At 29.0% G+C, this 24919-nt stretch overlaps 1 protein-coding gene and 1 long non-coding RNA gene across 4 annotated transcripts; one reads left to right on the top strand and one right to left on the bottom strand.

Moving 5' to 3' along the window:
• The first annotated feature begins 293 nt into the window (after positions 1–293).
• kn (EBF transcription factor knot) lies at positions 294–22735 on the top strand. The gene is made up of 14 exons (XM_075820174.1): positions 294–494; positions 2579–3140; positions 3234–3387; positions 3524–3643; positions 5451–5524; positions 5625–5693; positions 17183–17264; positions 19808–19925; positions 20554–20696; positions 20801–20927; positions 21020–21108; positions 21181–21325; positions 21729–21998; positions 22070–22735. Exons 2-14 carry the CDS (start codon positions 2764–2766, stop codon positions 22186–22188), a joined length of 1887 nt encoding a protein of 628 aa, XP_075676289.1. The 5' UTR covers positions 294–494; positions 2579–2763; the 3' UTR covers positions 22189–22735.
• Positions 22736–23010: 275 nt separating this feature from the next.
• LOC142645121 (uncharacterized) lies at positions 23011–24834 on the bottom strand. Of its 3 annotated transcripts, none has more exons than XR_012846301.1 (4): positions 24377–24834; positions 23845–24289; positions 23686–23764; positions 23015–23633 (listed from the first exon to the last, which is right to left on the bottom strand). It is a non-coding gene; the product is annotated as an uncharacterized LOC142645121 (long non-coding RNA). The 3 variants fall into 3 exon arrangements; XR_012846300.1 differs by having other exon boundaries at positions 23016–23633; positions 24381–24834; XR_012846299.1 differs by having other exon boundaries at positions 23011–23633; positions 23845–24834.
• Between the last annotated feature and the right edge of the window lie 85 nt (positions 24835–24919).

The following is a 24919-nucleotide window of genomic DNA, read 5'->3' as shown; positions in this document are numbered from 1 at the left end:
CGTTCGTTGTTACCATCGATAACCAAATCGATCGGTGATTAAAAGTCAATGTAACATGCAATGAAAATGTACATACATAGAACACAAACAAAAATATCAAGGACATTTGTTTTGGCCAAAAAAACAGAAACAAAAGGATTATCAGGTAAAAAATTTGAAATTTTTTGTTTGTTTGTTTGTTCATATTATGGCCAAATAAATGAAATGTACTAAAATTTTTTGTTTTTTTTAACCCCTTCTCTTCCACCAAAAAAATCAAGGTTAAAGACCTTTGTTGTTGTTGTTGAATGTTTTTTTTCTATCGAACAAGTGTCACATTTTTTTTCAAATTTTCAAAACTCTAAAAAACAAAAATCTAATCACAACCAGTTGATGTGAAACAATATGGGTATCGATTTTCATCATCATCATCATCATTATCAACAACAAATCTGAATCGGAAACCAGAAAAATTGATCCAAAAACAAATCCTATGAGGGGCCATATCATTTTCGGTTTGTATCTTTTTTCTTCTTCTTTGTTTTTGTCTTGGTTGTTTGCTCCATTTTTTTTGTTCACTCTTTTTTTCTTCTTCATCAGCTGATGATGATGATGAAAATATTGTACAAACATTTGAAGAGAGGGAAAACCTTTTTTTGGTGATCCACTTGGGATTGAAAGTAAAGTGAAAAGAAATCAGTATTTTTGTTCAGAGAATTCACCAGGGCTTTCTCCATAAACACACACACACACCGAAATCATCATCATTATCCATATGGCTAGTCCATAGGCAAATGGACATTACACACACACATTGCGTAATCGACAATGATGATGATGTTGTGGATGTGCAACATGTTGATTGCTCCATTCGTTTTTGTTGAAGAACCAATCGATTGATTGATTGATTGACTAAATATAATCAAAAAAAAAAACTGATTCATTTTAATCGATTTTTTTGTTTGAGTAAAAATCATCAAATGTATTGTGTGTTTGTTTTGTTCCCCCCAAAAAAAACTGACTAAATTGGTTAGTCCATAGAGATTGTTCGGAAAATCATTATTCTTAAGGCGTTGTTTGAACAATGATATTTGGGCCTCATAACAATGATGATGATGATCTTTTTCTTGTTCTTGTTGCTTTTTTTTCGGGCGCCATCGACACTCACTCGCACACAATATCAGGATTCGGGCGCCAGAAGGAGTGACTAAATAGACATCATCAATATCAACAGCGAATAGACGAAAATTGAATAAATCCATAAATAAAATGATGATGTTTTCAATTCTCTTGATGATAGGGAAGACACACTGTAAATGTGTATGGATGAAGATAGCAGATAGGATTGGCAGATAGTAAACAAAACAAAACAAAAAAAAATGGGACGGTACATTTTATTTGGATTTATTTTTGGTGAAAATTTTTTTTTTCAATAACTTTGGAGAAAAAAAATGAAGCACCGGTCAAAATGGGCGGAGTTTTGTCGTTTATTGATTTAGATTGAAGTAGGTGGAGACAAAGAACAGCCAACAAAGAACAGTATTCAGTTTGTGTCGTCTGTTTTTTTTTTTGTTTTTCGTTTTTGTCAAGAATTCTTAACGTGTTTTGCTCTCATAGAGATTGCTCATATTTTTTTGTCCCCTCTTTTTTTTGGTTCCAGAATTCTTGGTGCATGGTGTATGAGAGACAGTGTGCTATAGCATACTATATATTATGTCAACGCATGCTAGTCCCAAACACTGAGCGAAATGATATGATATTTACACACTTGACTACCGTTACCGCCAATTTTTTTTGTTTTTGATTTTAAAACTTGTTGTTGTTTTGTTTGTTGTGAAAACTACGTATGGATGATGATGATTCACTTGGGGCATAAACTTTGTTGTTGAAAATCGTTTGGTTTGGTTTTTTGTGTGCAGAATTTTCATCGTTTTTTCTCTCTCTCTCTCTGTGTGTCTATGTTGTCAATAGAATCAAACAAGCAAACAAAAAAAGGTTGGTTTAGTGGAAACAAAAAATATATAATTCGACTTTTTTTTTGGTTAAAGTAAAAAAAATCATTATACATTATTCGTTTGCTGTTTGATCATCATCATCATCCACATCATCTATTCACTTGCTCTCTTGTCATGTTTGAATGATCATCATCATCATCATCATCGTAAACATCTCTTGAGAGATTCTTTGTTGTTGTTCATATATATAGAATATATATGACATCTGGGGATCAAATCAAATGTTTGGTTTTGGTTCGGTTTGTTTGTTTGTTTGCTTGTAGTGTGTTTTAAGTGTCTGTGGACGACATTGATCCTCAAAATACAACCATCATCCTCATTATTATTATTATTATCATTTGAAAATGAAATCCTAAGTGACCACAAATGATTTCAACAAAACAAAAATAACATAGTTGCCAAACAATCAATTGATTCTTAATCAAACTTGAAAACTTTTTTTTTTTGTTTTTGTTGAAATAAATAAGATTTTGTTGTTTGTTTGTTTGCTTGTTGAAGAAAAAGACAAATTTTGTTTGTGGTGTGTTTGAAGTGTTATATAATCAAATAGTGAATGTTTATTATTGAAAATAATTTAATTACAGTTTTCAACAGCATCATCAACAACATTTTTATTGATCGATACACCTGATTGATTGATTAATCAAAGATTTGATTGATCCAGTGCGTGCGATGTGATTTGTTTGTTTGTTTGTTTCTGTTTTTTGGTCAAAAGAAAACAAAAAACTGTTGCTCAAATTTCAAAAACATTTAAAAAATTTTGAAAACGATGGCCACCATGTTTGGCCTACATCATCCAAATCAATTGAATGATTTGACAACAACAATTCATCAGGCAAGACATCATCATCATTCTTGTTTGTCATCATCATCATCAACAATTCCAACATCATCAACAACAACAACAGCAACAACAACAAGTAATTTAATAATCAAAGAAGAACCAAATTTTAATGAAACTAATCATCTACATACACATTTAAATCATCTAAATTCACATCATCATCATCATCCACATTTAAATCCACATCATCTAAATCCACATCATCATCATCATTCACATCCAGGTTTACGTGCTGCTGTAAATCATCATCATCATACATCTTGGATGTCCAATACAATGTTAGCTGCTGATCAGCCATCCAAGTATGATTGAAAAAGACATCTTTCTCTGTCTCTCTGATAATCAATTTATTGATCTTTCCATTTTTTTTTCTCTCATTTTTCCAATTAATAAAGCGTTGGACTAAGCCGAGCACATTTCGAAAAACAACCACCATCCAATCTACGTAAAAGTAATTTTTTTCATTTTGTCATTGCATTATTCGATAAAAATGGTCATGCAGTTGAAATTGAACGTACAGCATTTGTTGGTTTTATTGAAAAAGATCAAGTATGATTTATTTTCATTTTGTTATTTCTATTATTTTTTCAATAAATCAATTTGATTGATTGATTGATTGATTGATTTTCATTTAATTAATTTTATTGATTTTGTTTTTGTTTTTTTTTTTTGATTTATAAAACAGGAACCAGAAGGACCAAAAACAAATAATGGTATACATTATCGTTTACAATTACTTTATATAAATGGTGTCAGGCAAGAACAAGATATTTATATTAGATTAATTGATTCGGTTACTAAACAGGTAAGTTTGTTTGTTTGTCACTTGTTTTCGTTTTCACTTGTTTCATGTTCATTAATCACACAAAAACTGGAAACATCATTATTCAATTTCCCCCACCATCACCTCCAATCCAAAATTTATTACAAAAGTAACCTTCTGGCATCCTTATGTCATTCAATACTGCCACTGAATATATGAACATTTGGGGCATCTCTATATTCTTGTTTTACAATAAAAAAACTTTGAAATGAAATCAAATTGCTTTGATCATTTTGTTATTTTGTCATTATTATTCTCCGGTAGTTAGTAATTTTTTTTCTTGTTCCAAACAAAAACTATTGAAACAAACTTTTTCATTCAAAAACATGACATTTATCCGAATTGGCCCTTCTGTTATCCGAAAAATAAAAAGTGTAGAGATTCAGTGTGTGTGTTATTGGAGCCTTTTTTTTATTCCAAACAAATTGGCTTAACCAAAATTCTCTTTTCATTCGATTGGGCATTTGGTTTTCTGTTTTCTGTTTTGTTTTCTTTCAAAAAAGCTGAATATATGCCTGAATGTTTATATGCTTATCTAACAGAACAGATGTTTGTTGTTTTGGATCGAAACAAAACAAAAAAAAATTTCGGGGCTAGTTTGAAAAAAGTACAAAACTACTAAACTAACCAAAAAATAAAAGCAGGAAAGAGCAAGTGCAAAGACCATTCATTCAAAATGAATGAATGAATGAATGAATGCATCATCTACGTTGATGATTATGATTACAATGATTGTAAATTGGTTAGCTTGTTTCGAACCAACAACAATGGCTACAATTTTTTTTTGTTGTTGTGCATCATACAATGACATGACAGGTCCTTTTTCTTTTTTGCATTTGTTAAAATGATGATTGAACCAGCAAAATAACAAGTGAAATTTTCGTTTTCTTTATTCATTGAATAGAGAAAATGAAAAACGATTATTTTCATTCATTGGTTATTGGTTATTTGTGGCCATCAATATTTATATTTGAAATAATAATTTTTTTGGTTTGTTTGTTTGTTTGATTCAAATGAAATGAATGATTTTTTTTTTTTTGTTGTATGTGTGTGTGTGTTTGGCCCTGAAGCTAAATGATTCTTTGCATTCAAATGAAACATAGGTCATGAAAAAATTTGATGGTGATCCAAATAAATCATTTTCCAATCATAGCAATGAAAAAGATTATCAAGAATTTTTCATTTTATCATTTCAACAATAATAATAATTGTCAAATTGCTTTTCATTTTCAAAACAAATCACATTTGTCTATAGGTTTTTTCTTTCTTTCTTTCTTTCATCATCATCTTTTGAATTACGTTCAAGGGGCTATTAATAATGATGATAATCATAAAATATCGTTAAAAACATTTTTTTTTTGTTCTTCATCGCATACAGGATTCTATAGAATAGAATGTGTGTAGGAAATGTGAGAAGAAAAAACGTAAAAAAAAAATATATATTTTTTTGTTTGAATGCGACCATTGGGAGCAGTAATTGCTGCGAATACGAATCTAAAGTAATATTTTTTTTTATTTCTGTTTGCAATAACAGGAAAAGAAAAGGATAACCCCAATGATAATAGCCAATATCAATTGACTTTTATGATTTTCCCTTTTTTCCTTTGAATATAAAGCTTTTGCTTTTTATTGGTTATCTCGATTCGATTGTTATCGTTTTTTTTCTGTCGATGAGGATGTGAATTGGTGGTGAGGGGGAGAGAACCACTTGAGAATCAAAGAATCTTTCTTTCTTTTTTTCCAATGATAATTGTTGTTGAATAATAATTTTTCGGATTCTTTTTTCTAGGCGATAATTTATGAAGGTCAAGATAAAAATCCTGAAATGTGCCGTGTACTTTTAACACATGAAGTTATGTGCAGGTATGTTCATGTTTTTTTTCTCTCTTTCCACTTTATCATCTAATCCTATTATCAAACTTAATTGATTTATGATTTTCGTTTCAAAACAACGTTAAAATAGCCGCTGTTGTGACAAAAAAAGCTGCGGAAATCGTAATGAAACACCATCGGATCCAGTCATTATTGATCGGTAAGTTTTTTTCATTCTTTATTTACATTTTTATCAAACACTGTCACATTACATTTTGTGACATTCAGGGTTTTTTTTCTGTTCAAATTAACATAGAATCAAACAAAAGTGAAATGACGAATGTTCAAGAATTAAATATTCAAAAAAAAAATTTATATGGATGAATATAATATGCAAATGTAAATTTCTTTGAATTTGACAAACGGTTAGTTAGTTAGTTGGTTGGTTGGTTTGTTTGTTTGTTATAACAAAATTCTGACGTTTTTTTTTCTTTGGAAAACAATGATGATAATTTATTATTATTTCCATTTTTTTCGTTTGACATTTCGGTTTGGGTTTAGTTGATTAGTTTAGTTTTTTGGCTGCGATGCAATTTGAAACAAGAATTTTTTTGTTTCCATATTTTTTTTGATACATTTCTCTGTATGACATTTCTCGTTCGTTTGTTTGGTTTCATTTCGCTTTTTGAAACGTTTTGAATTTCAAATTTTTCATTTTCAGTTTTTCAATTTGATGATTGCTCATTTCAATGATGATGATGATTTGATACAATCAAAAAAAAAAAAGTTTTTCATTTTCAGCAGCAAATAAATTATCAACCAAAACAGAATAAAAAAAATATATCTAATTCCACACAAACACACGTTTTTGTGTAACAAAAACTTGCTAAATAAAACTAATGAATTTTCCTGTAAAAAGAATTTCATTGATTTTGATGTGTATGACTTGAACTATAACATGCTTAGATATATAACCTCTAGTGTAAAATACTAGTTCTAGAGGTTCTTTTGAAAAATAAAATTATTATTATTATTATTATGACTTGAACTGAATTGACTGAATTTGAACTGTAAATCTGTTTAAGTGCGATATGCACACCAAAGCACCAAACAACAACAACAACAAAAAAAAGATGCTTTTTAAAGCATCAAATAAGGTCAGTCATTCAAGTCAATTCAATCAAGTCAGCCATATTGACGGTGTGTGTGTGTGTGTGTGTTTGGTTTGCACGTGTTTATTTTATATTGACGTGTATGCATACTTACATAACGGTAATGATAATAAAAAAAAATCGAAGAAAATGGATTGGGCGTGTGATCATGGCACGTGACACTTTTCTCTAGTTTCGTTTCAAATTTTTTTTCCTTGCCTCCATCATCATAATCATCATAATCATAATAATCATTCAATAAGGCTGACCTATTCGATGTCATCAAACGAAAAAAAGTTTCTTATCAGATTGGTTAAATCTTTTTGTTGTTGTTGTTGTTGATTGCAGCTGATGAGGAATTATCATTTTCAAAAAGCTTTTCACAATTAAATAAGCAGCAGCGGCAATAGTCTGCCATTTCCATTTCCATTTCCAATATTCCTTTTTTTCAAACGTCCATCCATCAGCAAATCATCACCAAATCAGCATCATTTTATCGTTTTATATTTCATTTTCGTTGATTATATTAGGACCACAAATAAATATTGAAAAAACAACAAAATTCACAAACTTTTTTCGAATGTTGAATGTTGTTTGGTTGTCGTTGTTTTTTTAATCTCTAAATAAATATCTTTATTCCATATATGAATTGAATGAATTTCTTTTTGATTGTGTGTGTGTGGGAGAGAGATAGAGATGAAAATCTCCACAATTCACAATTCAAATGTTGATTGTTTGGTGGTGATGATAGATTCATCATAGTAAAGTGTTTGTGTTATGAACATCATTGTGTGTGTGAATCTTTCTCTCTCTCTCTCTCTCTCTCTCTCTCTCTCTCCATTTTGATTCATTTTTAGTGATAAGAATTTTTGTTTTCTGGGCCATAGGTTTTTTTCTTTTGCTATTCTCATGTTCCATTATTATTATTTATCGGTTTCAAATATTTTTTTTTGTTTGAATCAGTTTTGATCGATTCATTGTGATTGTGAACACATTTATATAGAGATATTTATCATTGATTCTACATGATTTTTCACACACACACCTATGGTCTATGTCAATATGTTATGTATGTTTTTTTTCGGTTCAATTTTGTTTCTTTCACTTTGTGTTTTGTGTTACAAAATAGATCACATCGTTTCAATAGGAAAAAAAAGAAGAATGAGTGTGTTTTTTTTTCGAGAGAGAAAAAAACATCAATAAAATAATGTCTGCTGTTGTGTTAGATGATGTTACCTATCTCACAATAGAATGTGATGTGTATTCGTTTTTTTCTTCATTCAAGCTTTATGTTTTTACGTTTTTTTCAAAAGAATCTATGTTTAAAAAAGAGCTTATACAGGGTGCGAGTGCAAGTGTGTCAAGTGTGTGTGTGTGTGTGACAAAAATCAACATAGATAGTGAATGGAAAAAAAACGATGAAATAAAAGAATTGAAATAAAGGTTGAATGAAAAAAAACAAAGTAAATAATTGAACAGGTTGAACACACACACACCGAAATTCAGATTCTTGTTTTCATCATTATTATTGTTTGATGAGTATCATCTTAAGTATCATCATTATCATCATTTTAACCAACCAAGGTTGAATTTGTCAATTTCGATCATTTGATAAACACACACACACAGAAAAAAAACTTGTAAGTGTGTAATGAGTACTGATTCGATGATGATGATGAACTTCAATGGTGAGGAAAATCTTTTCTTTACCAGTTTTCGCTTTTGTTTTCGAGAAAAAAGCGAGAAAATTCAGTAAATTGAATGAATGGTTGATTGTATTTCTACTCTACTGTTCAATGTTGAAAAATTGATGGATGGATGAATGAATGGATGGATTGATACTGTTTGAAATTTTCACAAAAAAAAGAAAATGTTTGTTTGGTTGAATGAATGAATGAATGAAAAAAGATGTGTAAACGAAACTTTGTTGTTTCTTTATGTCAATATTGATACGATCCGTTTTTTTTTTTTGTTTTGTTTTGTTTAACAGTTTTTTTGAGACAAACAACGTTCTGTGTTTTTTTTCTGCATTTTTTTTATCTTTTTGTCCATTGAAAACACAAACATGAATTGAATGGAATGATTTTTTCTTTTTTGAATTTTCAAACTTTTAACAGTGTGTTTTAAAAAAAACATAGTTTTTCTTTCCTCAATTCATTTTTAGTCGCACATTTATAATGACACCTAAATGATGATGATTTTTGTTTTCTGGAAAAAAACAAAAAAAAATTTTAATCGATATTTTTTTCCATTGCTAATCGATCATTTTCCTGTATTCTCTTAATTATTCCTTTGCTTTGTTTTTGTTTTTTCTAATTGTATTTCCCAAAAGCAAATATTTTGTTGACCATAAACTTTCTTTTCTTTTTATTATTATATAATTGCCTAATGATGATGAGTTTTGTTTTGTTTTCGGAAATTTTCTTCTTTCTCTTTCCCCCGGAATACTAATTACAACCAACCAGGTATAAAATAGAGAGAGAGAAAGAGCCGACCACAAATAAAAATCAAACAAACAAACTCATTAAAACTTACCTATGAATGAATGAATATTTCATTCATTCAGGTAAATATGAGAGATAATTGTTTCTTTGGGGGGGGGTTTCATTCAACAAAAAAATAAAATACCGGCCGGTTTCATTTTCTCTCGAATATTTTTTACTTTTCATCATCATCCGCATTGTTTTTTATATTCTATTTTTACTTGATTTTTGTTATTTCTTTGGTCTCTTGTGGCCCGCTTTGAGCCTGTATAGTTGAACAATTCCAATGTGGCCCATATAGGTATTATCATCATCTTGTTGTTGTTGTTGTTGTGGTCACCAAATAGTCAACAAAAGAAAAACTATGTGATATTTAGTGAGAGAGAAAGAAAGAAATCATTTATGTTGAACAACACTTTTTTTGTGTATGTGTGTGTGTGTGTGGGTAAATGAAATGATGATGGCCAGGGACATCATCATTATTATCATCATTGATTCTATGGTCTCTTTGGGGTGTTTGGTGTGTGTGTGTATTTGGGTTTCCTTTGGGGCCTGATCTGAATCTCAAAGGAGAGCTTTTCTCATGTTTTGGGATTTTTTTTTGTTTCTTTCTTTCTTTGGATTTTTGTTTTTTTAAACGGAAAAAAAATGTACACTATACATGTGTATTGTGTTGTTCTATTCAATCAAATAGGAAAAAGGGATATTTTTTTTACCGAATTGCACCTGTTTCACACACGTATGATGATGATCAGTTTGATAACGTGGTGGTGGTTGACAAATTCCTGTATTAAAAAATTAACCATCAGGTAGCCACCATCATTATTATCATTGAATTTTCAAATGAATTTGATTTCAAATAATAATGATAATGATAATGATGGTTATTGTTGTTGTTTTATAACAACAACAACAAAACGTGATTTCGTTTTCAATGAATGATTTTTTCTCTAAAATTGCGTGTGTTTTTTTCCGCAAAATGATGATTGTTATATAACTGTTGTTGTCAACGACACTGAAGAATTTTCTTCTTCTTTTTTTTTGAATTTGAAAGCACGTCTAGCCTGAATGGAAAATGACCATAGAAAATTTATTCATTCATTCATTCATTTTTTTTTAATTAACCTAATCTCTAAACTAAATTTTTTGGTTGTTAGATTTGCTAATTTGACGATGATGGTTTGTTGAATGATAATAATAATAATAGTAGCCCATAATAATAATAATTAATAAGTTATTGCCTGCCTGGTAATTTGCTTGCTTGATGATCATTACCATTTTTTTTTTTGTTCGATAATTCTTTTGTTGGTTGTGTTTTTTTATGATGATGATTTGTTGATGACGACCAAAACAACAGGAGCGGCGGCAATTAAATGCTAATTAGACGATAATATTCTTTAGTTTTAGTTTTCAATGGTGGTCAAGGTAGTAAATTGTCATATTTTTTTTTGTTGCAGAAATTTTTACCTTTTTTTCGGCTATTGTTATATTGTGGTTGTATAATAATTGGTTGGGTTGTCAATCAATTTAGCCAATTTTTTTTCGGTCGGTATTCGATCAAAAGACCTGGTTGTTGTGGCTTTTCCATCGATTATTTGATAATAATTTGGCTGGCTGGCTTAAGTCCCCAGTAATTCTCTCTATTTCACTGTGTGTGTGTGTTTGATTATAATTCGGCCATTCGGCCTATATGTGGCAAATGAGAAAACTATTTTGGAAATGAGAATTTTGCCTATTTTCACAATTCCATTGCTTGCTTGCTTTCAATTTTTTTGTTTTGTTTTGGTTTGTATCTTTGATTTGCACACACAAATATCGATGAAAATGAAAATGAAAATGAAAATGAAATGAAATGAATGCATGCAAAAAAAAGAAAAACGTGAATCCTGATATGATATTCATTCAAATGTTTTTCTATGTGTGTGTGTGTGATGCTTGAATGGCTGTTTGTTTGTTTTTTCTTTTTCCTTTTCCAAAGATCGAGTTTCGTTCAATTTCGATTTTTTTTTCTGCTGCATCTTTTTTCCTTTATCATTTTTATTATTGAACCATTCCATAGTATCTATATAGATAGTATAGATATGCAAACGAAACGAGACAAAAACAAAACACATCGATCTTGATTTACGCTGAATTCACACTTTTTTTTCTTCCATCATCATCATCAACCGTATACTTACACAGAGAGAGAGATAGCCATCACACAAACATCGATGCAAAATCGTAATAGGAAAATAATACGAACGAAATATACATTTCACACACACAGGCACAAGGCAAAGCAAAGAGAGAAAACAATTCGTCTTTATTTGTCTTTATTATTTTTCTTTTTCTTTTCTTTTTTTTTTGATTTATTTTCGATTAATAGACTCCACTATATCAATGAATGGTGAATGGTGTATACAAAAGTTTTGTTTTTATTCCGAAAACGAAAAAAATTGATCGAAAATGAATACAAATAATATGTAGAGAGAGAGAGAGAGAGAGATGTGATGTGATGTTTGTATGTAGATGAATTTTCTGGACAACAACAACAACGTTAAACTAACCAAATACGATGACTTGATAGATAAGATAAGATGGATGGATGGATTGTACAACAATTTCATTAACAAGAGATCTGAATAAACGAATGAATGAATGTTGTGTGATGACCAAAAAGGAAATTGCACGAATCGTAAATTGAATTCAATGATTCGTTCGTTCGTTCGTTACTGTTATTTTTTCTATGTTGAGCATCTTTCGTTTCGTTCAATTTCAATAAACACACACACAGACAATACATCAATTTGTATTATTTTTTTTCTGGGCTAAACGAAAAGAATAATTGACTGATTGGCTGACTGAATGAATGAATGAATGACTATTGAATATAACTGATCAGCCAAACGAATAATGTTTGAAATGGAATGTTGTTGGTTATTTTATGTGTGTGATCGAATAATTAATTTTCTTCTTTTTTTTGTCTATATTCATCTTTGGATAGGATTTCGTTTTGTTTCACATTTCTGTTTAAGTTGATGGCACGTTTATCAATTTGTTTCGTTTGTTTTTCACATGACATTGATGTGTCTGAATCATTTATTTTAAAAGTAAAGTTTTTGTAATGACCATCATCATTGAAAATTTGATTGTTTATATGATGATAAATTTAAATGCTATTCTCTCTTTTCATATCCAATTTGTTGGCTTTTTTCCTTTTGATGATGATTCTTTGCCTTTGAATTTCCAGAATAACAACATTGTCATGGTGTTTGGTGTTTTTTGCTATAAAGCTTTTTTTTCCTGGCAACTGATACATCAGAATAGTGTGTTTTGTCTCAATGTTTGATCTCAATTTATGTTTGTGTCGACATTTACACAAAATGATTTCAATGTGCTTTGTATATGTGTAAATCATTTATGAGTTTGTTTTTTGTATGCGCCTATCATGTTTCATGTTTTCATGTTGTTTAGTTGTTGTTGGATTCATTTCAAATGCATCTTTCATTATCAATTATGAATGAAATGTTTTTTGTTTTACCTGGTTTAAAGTCATGGAATTTTTGTTTTGTTTTGTATCAAGTATATGTATTAATACAAGAAAACATGTAAACGAATAGGAAATAAAATGGCCTGAAAATGAAATGTGTTTGTGTTTGTGTGTGTGTGATATTTATACACATTAAAATGAAACAAGGATATTGTTTTTTTTCTTCCATAAGCTTTATAAATGCGATTTTGTTTTTTTTGTCACCAGGAAAAATGTGGAAAAAACATTATTGTTCCATAAAAATAACAACCGTAAAAACTTTTGTAAAAGAGAGAAACAAACCAGAATTCAATTTGACTAAAAAAAGAATATTCTTTTATTCTTGTAAAATTGAATTGGTAAATCCAAAATAATTATGGATAATTATTAAATTAATTAAAAATTGAATTCGATTTTGGTTATTTTGGTTTCATTCATTCATTTTTCGAGAAAATAGCTTATAGTATTTATTATTCTTGTATCATCATCATCATGATCAATGTGTTTTTCAAATCAAATCACAACCATACTATTACATTAACATTAATATATTGTCTTTTTGTGTGTGTGTGTTTGGTCTTTGGTGGATACAAATAATAATAATCCCGAAGGTACTTAGAAATTCTCTTGATGAAACCGTTTTGTTTCTGTTTTTTGTTTTCCCAATGACGTGTTGATTAAAAGATTCCGATATACAGTATAGTAGTAGTTTGAAACAAAATACTCCCAAAAGGAGCCTTGGCGTAATATTTGTTGTGTGTGTGTGACAACATGGTGGTGTGGTGGCCAGAATAAAACAATGAATGTGGAATGTTTTTTTTTTTTTTCTTTGGTAAAATCATTTTTGGTCTCACTAGAGAGAGAGACTGAATTTCATCATTGAATTGAATTGATAAACATTGAAGAAAAAAAGAAAAGTATCATCACTTTTGTATGAACTAAATCATCGAACCAAATCATCATCATATCAAATCGGTGTATGATGATAATGATAATAATGATGATCAAAATCTCTAGAGAAGTTTTCTTCTGCTGCTGCTGCTGCCAAAATATCTATTCACCTGAGTGTTTTTTCCCAACAACAACAGTAACAGTGTTTTTGTCTTGATTTTTTTTTCTTCAAAAATAAAATAATCATTTTATTCACTTCACTCCCAATGGGAGAATTTTCTTGTTGGTCCATCGGGCTTTACGTTTGTTTTCCCAATGAATCAATCATCGAATGTGTGTGAGGGAGAAAAACAAACAATCAACATTTTTTTTGTTTTGTTTTAATAAAATAAAATTTCATTTTAATCAATCAATCAATCGATCGATTGCTGATGATGATGATTATGAAAAAAAGTAAATAATCTTGGCTTTGGTTAGATAAAATTAATTATCTAATTTACATAATTATTATTCTTCTGGTAACTTTCAAATTTCTATCTGAAAACTTGGTTTTATTTCCATTTCTGTTTTATTTCTGATGTTTATAATGATGATTTGAATATGAATATCATTTTGGTTTTTTGTTTCATTTTATGGTTGGCCCGATACATAAATAAATAAAACAAAAAAAATAGCTTCAAGCAATATATTTGCGTATTTAGGAAATTTGCATATTTTTTTGCATGTTACATTACGCGTTTACGTTTATTCACTTGATTAGATTACATAACATTCATGATAATGATACACATCATAGATAGTTAGTTGCATACATAGTTAACTGAATCAAAGACCTCAAGACCTTTTCTTTCTTGAAATTGATACACGTGCTATACGTTTTTTTTGGATCAATTCAAAGAAAAAACTCATTTCAAATTCATTTTCTTTTTTCATTGGATTTCATAAGGTTTGAAAAACCAAACAATAAAATATTCTCTATATCAGCTTTGTGACATTCTGTCTGTAGTTTAGTTTGGTTGGTTTGAAAAGTTTTTTCATTTTGAAATTTTCTTCATTCATTTTTTTGTTGTTGTTGTTCACTATACACAACAACAATGATGATGACATTCATTTGTGAGATAGAATTGATATTCTGAATGAATTTTTTGGCAAATAATTCTCGATATATGTCCTTTCCATTTTTAGTATTTTGGCAATATATAAATGAATGATCACTTTGCCATTTCACTATAGTATAGATATTTTTCTCTCATACAATCCCATGGGATATTAATATTTTTGTTGTTGTTGTTGTTTGATATAAAAGGCAGGCAGAAAATAATGTAGTTTTTTTTATTTTTGGGCGAGATGTTTGGATGAATGACACACACACATAGAGAGAGTTGAAGAAGGAACTGGAGCTAATCAACTGGCTCGACTGGTTTGCAATAAGAATATTTTTTCATTCATTCATTCATTGGTTTGGAATTGAAAATTTTGAATTCTTGATTTCAATTTTTTCATTTGAAAAAAAAACCCACCGAAAATATGATGATTTTATCAAACTCAAACTTTCTAATCTGTATGACTTGGTTAGTTGAAATTTGCCACTGATTTTGCTGTTTTTCCCACTCACTCGATATTTGAATGATAATTAGGAATTTTTGGTTTGTTTGTTTGTAAAACCAAAAAAAAACAGAAAAAATGACAATTGCAGTAAACCATTTTATCGGTTTGTCGCCTGGTTTTTTTTCTTCTTTTTTTTGGTGGATTATTATTTTTTCCTATGGAATATTCTTTGATTCGGTCGTTTGTTTTCCACCCATTTGATTCTGTGTTAGCATTCAGTCGTATCACCATTTGATCTGGGTGTGATTATCAGGTTTTGTTTTGTTTTCCAATTTGATTCTATTTTTGGTAAATGACATTTGTGTGTGTGTGTGATGGCTTTTTGGTAATCCTGTGAAAATCCTTTTTGTTTCTGATAAATTAAGTTTCATTTTTGATGCGTTTCTTTTTTGTTCTGTTTTGTTTCGAGGTTTTTCTGTTCATTCGGATTCGATTCTCATTATTCTTATTTTTTTTTTTTTGCGTGACATTTGACAAGCTTGATGATGTTGACATTTTCTCCCTCTCTCTCTCTCTCTCTCTTGCTGTATCTTATACTATTTTTTTGGATTTTTTTTACTTTAGTAACAAATTTTTTTCCTTCTAATCTTGGCCTACCAAGTCAAACAATGAAATGAAAAAACAAAAAAAATATTTATATCAAGAAGGAGAGATGTTTTCGTTTGAAATACAGTATAGTCGTACAGCCAGATAAAGGAAAAATGACAAAAAACATTGTCTTTTCGTTGACTAAATGAATGTTTGATTCTTTTTTCCCCTACTGTTCCAATTTGGTTGTTTCACTGGACTTTTGCGTTTTCGAAAAAAAACAAACAAACAATCACACGCAGAATACAGAATGTAACTCAGAATGTGACCTCTGAATCACATTGGGCAATAAATTTTATAGAATCCCGAAATTCTGATTCAAATTAATTGTTTTTTGTTTCATTTTGGAGAATCTCTCTTTCGTTTTGTTTATTTCAAATTAATTTTTCTTATCAAACAACAACAACAACAAATTGATTTCAAAGCAAAAAATTCATTCAACACACACACACACCTATCATATCTAAATCTTATTGAAAAAGTGATGTATTTGTTGTTGTTGTTTGTAAACAAGCAATTTATTTAATGACATACATGTACAACAACAACAACATGATGATTTTGATCAATATCATCATACAAACAAACAAACAACCAGAAGGAAAACGATGAATACATAAGGGGTGTGTGTGTGTTATTTTGTGTTAGTTTTTCATTGCTTTTTCGTTGTTGTTGTTGTTGTTTTTCACATCTAATATTTTTATAGTTTTTGTAATAATAGTAATTTTTTTTTTTGTTAACGGTGTAGGTAGAAATAGCCATTTCTCTTTTTTTTATATGTTTTTTCTTTCTTCTATAGCTTATCGTCATCATCTTAATAGTTCCTTTGAGATTTTTTGCACTTTTCCATTGATGATACGGTTGATGTTTTTTTTCGCTTTCGCTTTATATCACAACACAAACACAGGACAAACATTATCACAACATGAACAAAACAGAAATTCTGTTTTGTCTTTCTTTTTTTATAGTGGCCAGAATGCATCAAACAACAATTTTGAACAAAGAATAGGAAAAACTAAAGCAAAATTTTCATCACCAAACGTTTTTCGCGTATCCTAATCATACCTTTTCGACATCAGGCAAGCAAGCAAAACAAATTTTGTTATGTAATGAAATTGGCGAAAAAAAAGAAAAGACAAATCAAATTAAATTACATAATAATAATGTTCACTATTTTTATATAGATGCATTATAATAGAAAATTTTGTTGAAAATTTATCACTTGATTCATCACACAATGTTATTTCGATTAATTCCTTGTTGTTTTGGTTTGGTTTGGTTTTTATCTTTTTTCCATCATCATCATCATTAACATTGATTGTGGGATTAATTGAGGGTTAAAAAATGATTGTTTCGATGATAATAATTTTATTGGATTTTTCCATTTAAGATTTTCATCACACACGTGTTAATCTTTGATTTTCTTATTGAATTTATTTTAAATCAATTTCTTTTTCTTTTTTTTTCAATTTGACAGATTTTTTCTTAAATTTTTTCTCAAATGTAATCAGAATTGTTTGAAAAATGCTGGAAATCCACGTGACATGCGCCGGTTTCAGGTAAGAAAATTTTGTTTGTTTTTTTTTCAAGTTTTTCTTCAATTTGTAAATAAAAAGATTTTGAATTTTGTCGACAAAATTCAATTTGTAAATTTTGTGTTTCCCCTGTATGATTGGATTCATTTCAATGAATGAATTCAATCAACCAAATGATGATCATCACTAATAATAATAATTCATAATAATAATAACATCAAATCAAACTAAATATAAAAGGGCTGTAGTAATTTTATTTTTTCAAATTTTGTGTTTTCATTCAATTCTTAGGGATGGTTGGTTGATTGATGATACGCATCAGCACCTCTCTTTTATGTTTTGATGATTTAGGTTTTCTTTTTTTTTTTTTGTAAAATTGATTGGTTGATTTTCTTTTTTCCCTCTCTTTTTTGATTATATCTTCATTTTGGATGGCACAAAACACACATATTCGCAAATCTAATTCAAACAAAATTTAACCCTTTCTTAAATAATAGATATTCGGTTAGACTCTTTTCATATCAATTTGTCTGTTTGCTTGTCTGTTTTCTTACATTTTCATTCATTCATTTTCAACGTTTTTTGCTTTTGGTAAATGTTTTTATTATTATTTGATTTTACATTGAATTAGTTTGTTATTGAAGCTGTTGTTGATGATCATCATGATGACGGCTGCCAAACATTTATACATATTAACACACAGCATACACAAAACAGTGAATCATTTTGTTGTTGCCTTATTCTTGATAGAATTTTCTTTTAGATTTTTTTGCTTTACTTTTTCCCTATTCAAATAAATAGAAAGAGAGCGAGAGAGAGAGAGAGAGAGAGGTACTAATTTGATTATTTAACACAACATATATTGCTGACAAGGTTAAAGAGAATGATGATGGTATATTATTATTATTAGTGTTAAGTAAATAAGTTTTGTGTTAAGTTTTGATCTTTCATTCATTTTCAATCAATTTATCTGTCTTCTCGTTCGTTTCTTTCTTCAATAACTATAGAGAATAGATCCGGATAATCAACACTGTTGGTGAAACAAAGGAGTAAAATTTTTTTTCCATCATTAAAAAAATCTTTTTTTTTATTTTAAAATATATATTTTTTATATTAAGGGAACAACCAACAACAACAACAAAGCTGAAAACATTATCATTATATCACTATATGATGATGATAATATGGAATAATAGAGTAGTGTGTGTAAAATAGATGTATTAAAATAAAATGAATCCATTTATTTAATGAGTTAGACAAGTCAAACTTGGATTTTTCTTCAATGAAACAAACAAAAAAATCTAATGCTTTTTATCCATAGAATTCATCATCATCATCATCATACAGGTTATATTCATTAAAATTAAAAGCGAAAATGATAACGATTTTTTGTTTCACTAAACTAAACTAAACTGATAAACTGAAAAAAAACGAAAATTAATTATTTAATTAATTTAACCTTTGGGATTAATATATGTTTCGTTCGTTCGCTGTTCATTTTCATTTTCATCGAGTTCAATTTATCATCATCATTTAATACACAGTTTACACAAAATATCTCCTTCTTTTTTTTTTTGCACTCCCGTAGATCACTGATGATGATGACGATGTTCACTTGATGCTTATTTCACTCTTCCCCCCCTTACGGTAATGTTTGTGTAATGAATCAAATGAAGGGGAAAGAAGATAACTTATATAACATGTTCCAGAAAAAAAGCTGACAAAGTATCACACCAACCATGTTTATAATGGTGAAAATACTTTTACCCAAAAAACAGAAAAAAGTCATTTATTTTGATTTGACTTGAATTTTTTTTTTGTTTTATTTGTTTTGCTTTTTTTTCTGTGGAAAATTATAACCTTTTTTTCGGATATCAATTTTTTCGGGCTATAATAACCGAGAAACAGAAAAAAGAAAAGATGATAGTAAATGATGTAATGAAACCTTTTCTTTTTCGTAGTCGTCGTCGTTTGTTTTACTTTCGGAAAAAAATATATATAACAATCAGGAGAGAGAGAAAAAGAGAACGAATATATATGGCAAACAACTGATTAAATATTTATCTCGACATATAGATCAAATTTAACTAATTAATTATTGTGTGTGTGTGTGTGTATGGATGTGAATGCACCATTCATTTTCAACCTGAAAATGAGAAACTGAAACAAACATACATAACACATCACATTGCAAAAAGACTAGATGGGAGAATAGAGGAAACATTGCACAAAAAAGAAAGATAGTTTCCAAAAATAATGTTGTTATACAGGCTATTAAAATGAATGAAAAAGAAAAAGGTCGTCGTCGTTGTCGTTTTCCATTCCATGACTTTACGGTCTAATTGTTCATCATTGTTTCATGTTACCAAAAAAAATGTTTATAATTGCAGTTAATCACACACACACACACAAGTCTTATTCAGTTTCAGTCACAATATTCTTTTGTGCATCTTTTTACGGCAAACATTACTTACAAATTAGTAATGTTCAGCTAAAATAATCATCAAGTATCAAATTAAACCAAAATTTTTGTTTTGTTTCCCGTTTTTTTCGAAAATATATTCTAGGTTGTCATATTGACACAAGTAAGTGTCGATAGTAATATTTTGGCCGTTTCGGATAACATGTTTGTTCATAATAATTCTAAACATGGTCGACGTACTAAACGTATTGATCCAACTGATGGTAATTATTATTTTTTTTTTTTTTTAATTTTTTTCCCCTTACGAAAGTTTTACACAGTAGTGACTTACACAGAGAGATAACAAGAATCAACAACAGACAATCTAGTTTAATCAAATTGAAAAAATAGAAAATTTTTCAACAGAATTTTACAGAATCCTCTTCAATTTCGAGAGAGAGAAAAAAAAACGGAATTTAGAATTCAAAAAAAATTAAGTTGCCTCTTTTAAATGTGTCATCGATCTTCATTCGAAAAATGTAACTTAAACTCTCTCTGCCTTTATTTTATTTTATTTTTTATTTTTTTGAATTTGATTACGACGTGATTGGAATTCAGAATTCTGTGATCAATTTGTTGTTGTTGAATCCAGTTCATCATCAGCCAGAAAAAAACGAGAGCCAAATTTTCAACATTTTCAATTCAATAATTTTATTTTATTTCAAATTTCTCTCGACCGAATGACATTTATTATTTTCGTTTTTTTTCTCTCTCGATGACATTCGTTTTTTCCTTAGTCAAGTATTTTGTCCATGTAATCCATATAATGACATTTATTTGGAAAATTGGGCAGTTTTTTAACATTTAAAAAAATAAAATTTTTTCATTTTTCGTTTAAAAAAAAAAATCCAGCACCATTTGCAGCAGCTCCTTGTATTAAAGCAATTAGTCCAAGTGAAGGATGGACAATTGGTGGTACAACAGTTATCATATTGGGAGATAATTTTTTCGATGGCCTACAAGTTGTTTTTGGTAATGTTACCGTTTGGGGTGAGGTAAGTTGTACATATCACAATATGTTGTGCTACATTCATTCATTCATTCAATGTTTTTCTTTCTTTCTCTCACACACACACACCTAACAAACGAACGAAAATAGCTATTAACTTCACACGCTATACGTGTACAAACACCACCAAGAAATATTCCAGGTGTAGTTGAAGTAACATTATCCTATAAATCAAAACAATTTTGTAAAAATGCTCCTGGTCGTTTTATTTATGTTGGTATGTTTGTTGTTGTTGATATAGAAATCATCATTGAAATAATGAAACTATAAATTTACCTTTTCTTTGAATATTTGTAAATATTTTTATAGCTATCAATGAACCAACTATTGATCATGGATTTACACGTTTATCGAAATTAATTCCACGTCATCCAGGTGATCCGGAAAAACTACCCAAAGTAAGATTTTTATAATTTTTGAAATGTAATTTTTTCAAATTGTAATTTTTTTCATTTTTTTGTAAAATGAAGGAAATTATATTAAAACGTGCAGCCGATTTAGCTGAAGCATTATATCGAAATACAACAACAACATTACCACCGCCAAGATCACCAGTATCAGCAACAATGGCTGCTGCTGCAATGTCCGGATTTAATGCCTATGCAGCTAGTGCAGGTCAGCAAGCTATTTGTTTAAATAATGATGATAATGTTATTGATCATAATCATCTTCAACAACCAATCAATTTGGTTAATAATGATGATGATACAATTCCAATGAATCCTTTTCAATCATTTTATAGATTTCAAATCGGTACATTTTTTCGTTTTTTTTGATTTTTGATTTTTCATTATTTTTCCCTCAATTTTTCGTTTCACTTTCACTTCCAATCTCTCATTCATTCTGTTCATTTTCATTAAATTCCCTATGGATGTCTATGTGAATCATCATTTTTTTCTGTGATTCAGATGAATGATTCATTCTAACAGCAAAAATGAAATGAAATGATCGATTAATCAATCAGTCAAACAAAAATATAACATTTTTTTTCTCTATATCCATTTTTATTATTACATAGATTATTCAAGACATCAAACAAGCAGTGTATCACCACCAAGTCATCGAAGTTATGGTTCGAATACATCATCACAAAGTAGTACAAGTAGTGTTACATCATCATATAATGGTGCTAATAATGGTAATGGTAATAATGGTGGAAATGGTGGTTCATCCAGTTTATCATCAACAATGAATGGTAGTAATAATAGTGGCGCTGCTGGTGGTGGTGGTTATGGAGCAAATTCACCAACAACATCAATGACTACCGGTTCACAAGGATTATTTAATGGTAAAATTTTTTTTGAGTTAGTTAATTGAAATCTAATGATAATTTAATCCATCCATCAATCCATTGAATAGGAATGAGTGGTATTGTTACATCACCATTTGCAATGAGTCCATTTGCAGCATTACCAACAGCATGTCATAATGGTCAATCATATCATCATGGATCACCAATTGTTAGTGCAGCTAAATAAATAAAAAAAACAACCAAAAATTTATCCAAAATCGATAAAAATTGTCATTAACAATACCAAAAATTGTGTAAATGTAAAAAAAAAAAAAAGAAAAAAAATACCATATTATTATCAAAATTATAATTATTTAATGATGATCATTATCATCTTAAAACCATATGAAATTATTATGTGTTTTTTTATTCTAATTATTAATCATTTGTATTTACATTATTATTATTATTATTAACAACATTCCACACAAGCCAAAATCGATATTATATTATAATAATTTTATTGTGATGTGAAAAAACAACAAACATTTTAAAAACAAAAAACATAGTGGTGCCAATCTTTTTCATTTCATTCGCATTTCATCCAATCCATTTTCATCAATCCATATATCAAAGACAACAATTATTATTCCAACGAATCCAGACAGACAAACAAATCCAATAAAAAGATTTTTTCTCTTCCTTCCCTTGCTTGCTTCATTCATCATCATCAAAAATTTTCAAACAAAAATATTATCCAACCAAGGAAAAATAAAATATTTTGCAAAAACATATGTGGATTCTTGTTATTCTTTATTTTCTAGTTTCTCTTTGGGTTCAATATTTGACATTTATTCATCGGTATAACTTGATTTTATTATAATGATGATGATTTCACGATGATTATGATTATTATACCCAAAACAAATTGATTATGATGAGCATATTGAGTTATGGAAAAATAAACTTTTTCCTTTGTTTTTTTTAAATTTTGTTTTGAAATGATACGAATTGATTCGATTTGAATCAAATCATGGATCGTTTCAAATTTTTTGTTTATAAGCTTTCCGATTATGATGATGATGATCATAATTTTGTCACTTGAAAATGCAAAAGAGATGTATCAGTTTTTCATGTTTTTTATGTGATATACAAACAACATACGTATAAATCTAATAATTGTATGAAATAGACTGTGTGTTAACCATCTGTTCATCATCATCATCATCAATGAAATGAAATGTGAAATGAGAATATAACATTTATAAGATAGATAGATAGATAAAGTGGAAAATTGGAAAAAATAAGGTTCCAAATCTATTATTAATGTGGCCATAATAGGCAAACAATATGAATGAAATGAAATGAATGAACGAACGAACGACATAAAGGACATAAAAATAATTTTTACCATCCGAGTATAGTCCGTGCACATAATAATATTCATTCATTCATTGTAAAAAAAAATTTGTGCACGTGCATTGAATTTGAAGAACGACCTGATCGATCCTCGATTCAAACAAAAGTACAAATAAGCCAATAGATTGGATGAATGGATGGATAGGGCAAACAAACAAACACGACAAAAAAACACCATTTTCAAGTAGGCTGAATGAATGTATAGCCTGAATAAATGATGATGTTTTTGTTGATGATGTTGATGATGATCATCATGAGGATGGTGAATAGAATCTAATAAAGCAATTGGACAATTACATGATCACTATATATATGTCACCATTACCATTATTATTATTATTATACACTTGAATGAGTCAATATTTTGACACAAAATTTGTAGCCATATGTGTTATTTTGGTTCCCTGCAAAAAAAAAAAAATAAAAAATACCGGGGAATAGCCATCATTTTTAATTAGCTTTCGAAAAACAAGAATTTTTTCACCTTATTGTTTGCTTGGTTGGTTGATTCGTAATAGTCAGTAGTTAGTTAGTACAGTTAGTTAGTTTGGGGGCCAAAGTTCACTTGTTCGCTAATCGAAAAAAATGTTTCAAAATTTGATAAAGTTCAGTTCAGGTTTTTGGTAATTTTCAAAATTAAAGTCATGTCCAATATTGATATTGTTGTTGATGATGGAATCGACCATATGATTCTTTCCAACAAAAAAAAAATGACATTTGGCCGGGTTGGATTCATTATTGTTTTGGCCTGGTTCAGGTTCAATGAATAAAACAACCAGCTAGAATGAGATATATGAACTTCAAAACAAAACAAAACTGAACAACCAAAAAAAAACTGATCAATTTACAATCCACACGAACCAAACCAACCAACATTGCCTGACATACAAGTGTGGTTGGATGGGATAAATAAATCCAACATCATCCGCCTGAAACAAACAACAATAGAAACATATAATAAAAATTTACAAAAAAAAGTTTCGGACAAATTGGGCACAGGTGCTCACCATACATACATACATATAGAGATAGATTTAATGAATCCTCTATTGTTGTTTTGTTGTTGTTATTATTATGCCGGTCTTAATCAGCATCAGCATTGGCAGAAAAATATGTTTTGAAATTTGAATGACTCACGCAAAATTCAATTGAATAGAATTGAATTAAATGAATAAATTGCTCATTTTTATCCAAAGTAACAATAACGATGCCAATGACAAAACAAAACAAAACGAAAAAAAAAGAGCAGGATAAATATAAAATCCAATTTAATCAGATGTTTATGCTTGAAAAATTATTATTTTCCAAAAAAAATCTCGAAAAGAATTTGGTCTGTAATTTTACTGTTTTTTGGATTGCCTGAAACGTCGTAATGTTAATCGCTATGTTGATCGGAAATCGATTGATTTACTTTGTGTAACGGAATAATAATAATAATAATCCAGGTGAATGATGAAGAAATATTTTATTTATCAAAAGTTATGCAAAATTGCTTAAATACAAAAAATTGTAGAGCCTGTGCTGCCATCTACAAATCCAAACAAAAAAAAAGGTTTGGT

Source organism: Dermatophagoides pteronyssinus, unplaced genomic scaffold (assembly GCF_027571235.1).
Source record: "Dermatophagoides pteronyssinus isolate colony J.1.1.1.1 unplaced genomic scaffold, Derpt_VIB-CSIC_2022.12 sq0006, whole genome shotgun sequence".
Taxonomy (NCBI): Eukaryota; Metazoa; Arthropoda; class Arachnida; order Sarcoptiformes; family Pyroglyphidae; genus Dermatophagoides; species Dermatophagoides pteronyssinus.
Note: the sequence above shows the minus strand (reverse complement) of the source record. Positions and strands in the feature narration are given on the sequence as shown.

Excerpts from the sequence above, each read along its gene's own strand:
- kn (XM_075820174.1), top strand. The coding sequence starts at position 2,764 with ATGGCCACCATGTTTGGCCTACATCATCCAAATCAATTGAATGATTTG. Across the intron at positions 3,141-3,233 it reads GCTGCTGATCAGCCATCCAA|CGTTGGACTAAGCCGAGCAC; the intron begins GTATGATTGAAA and ends CAATTAATAAAG. Across the intron at positions 3,644-5,450 it reads TTGATTCGGTTACTAAACAG|GCGATAATTTATGAAGGTCA; the intron begins GTAAGTTTGTTT and ends TCTTTTTTCTAG.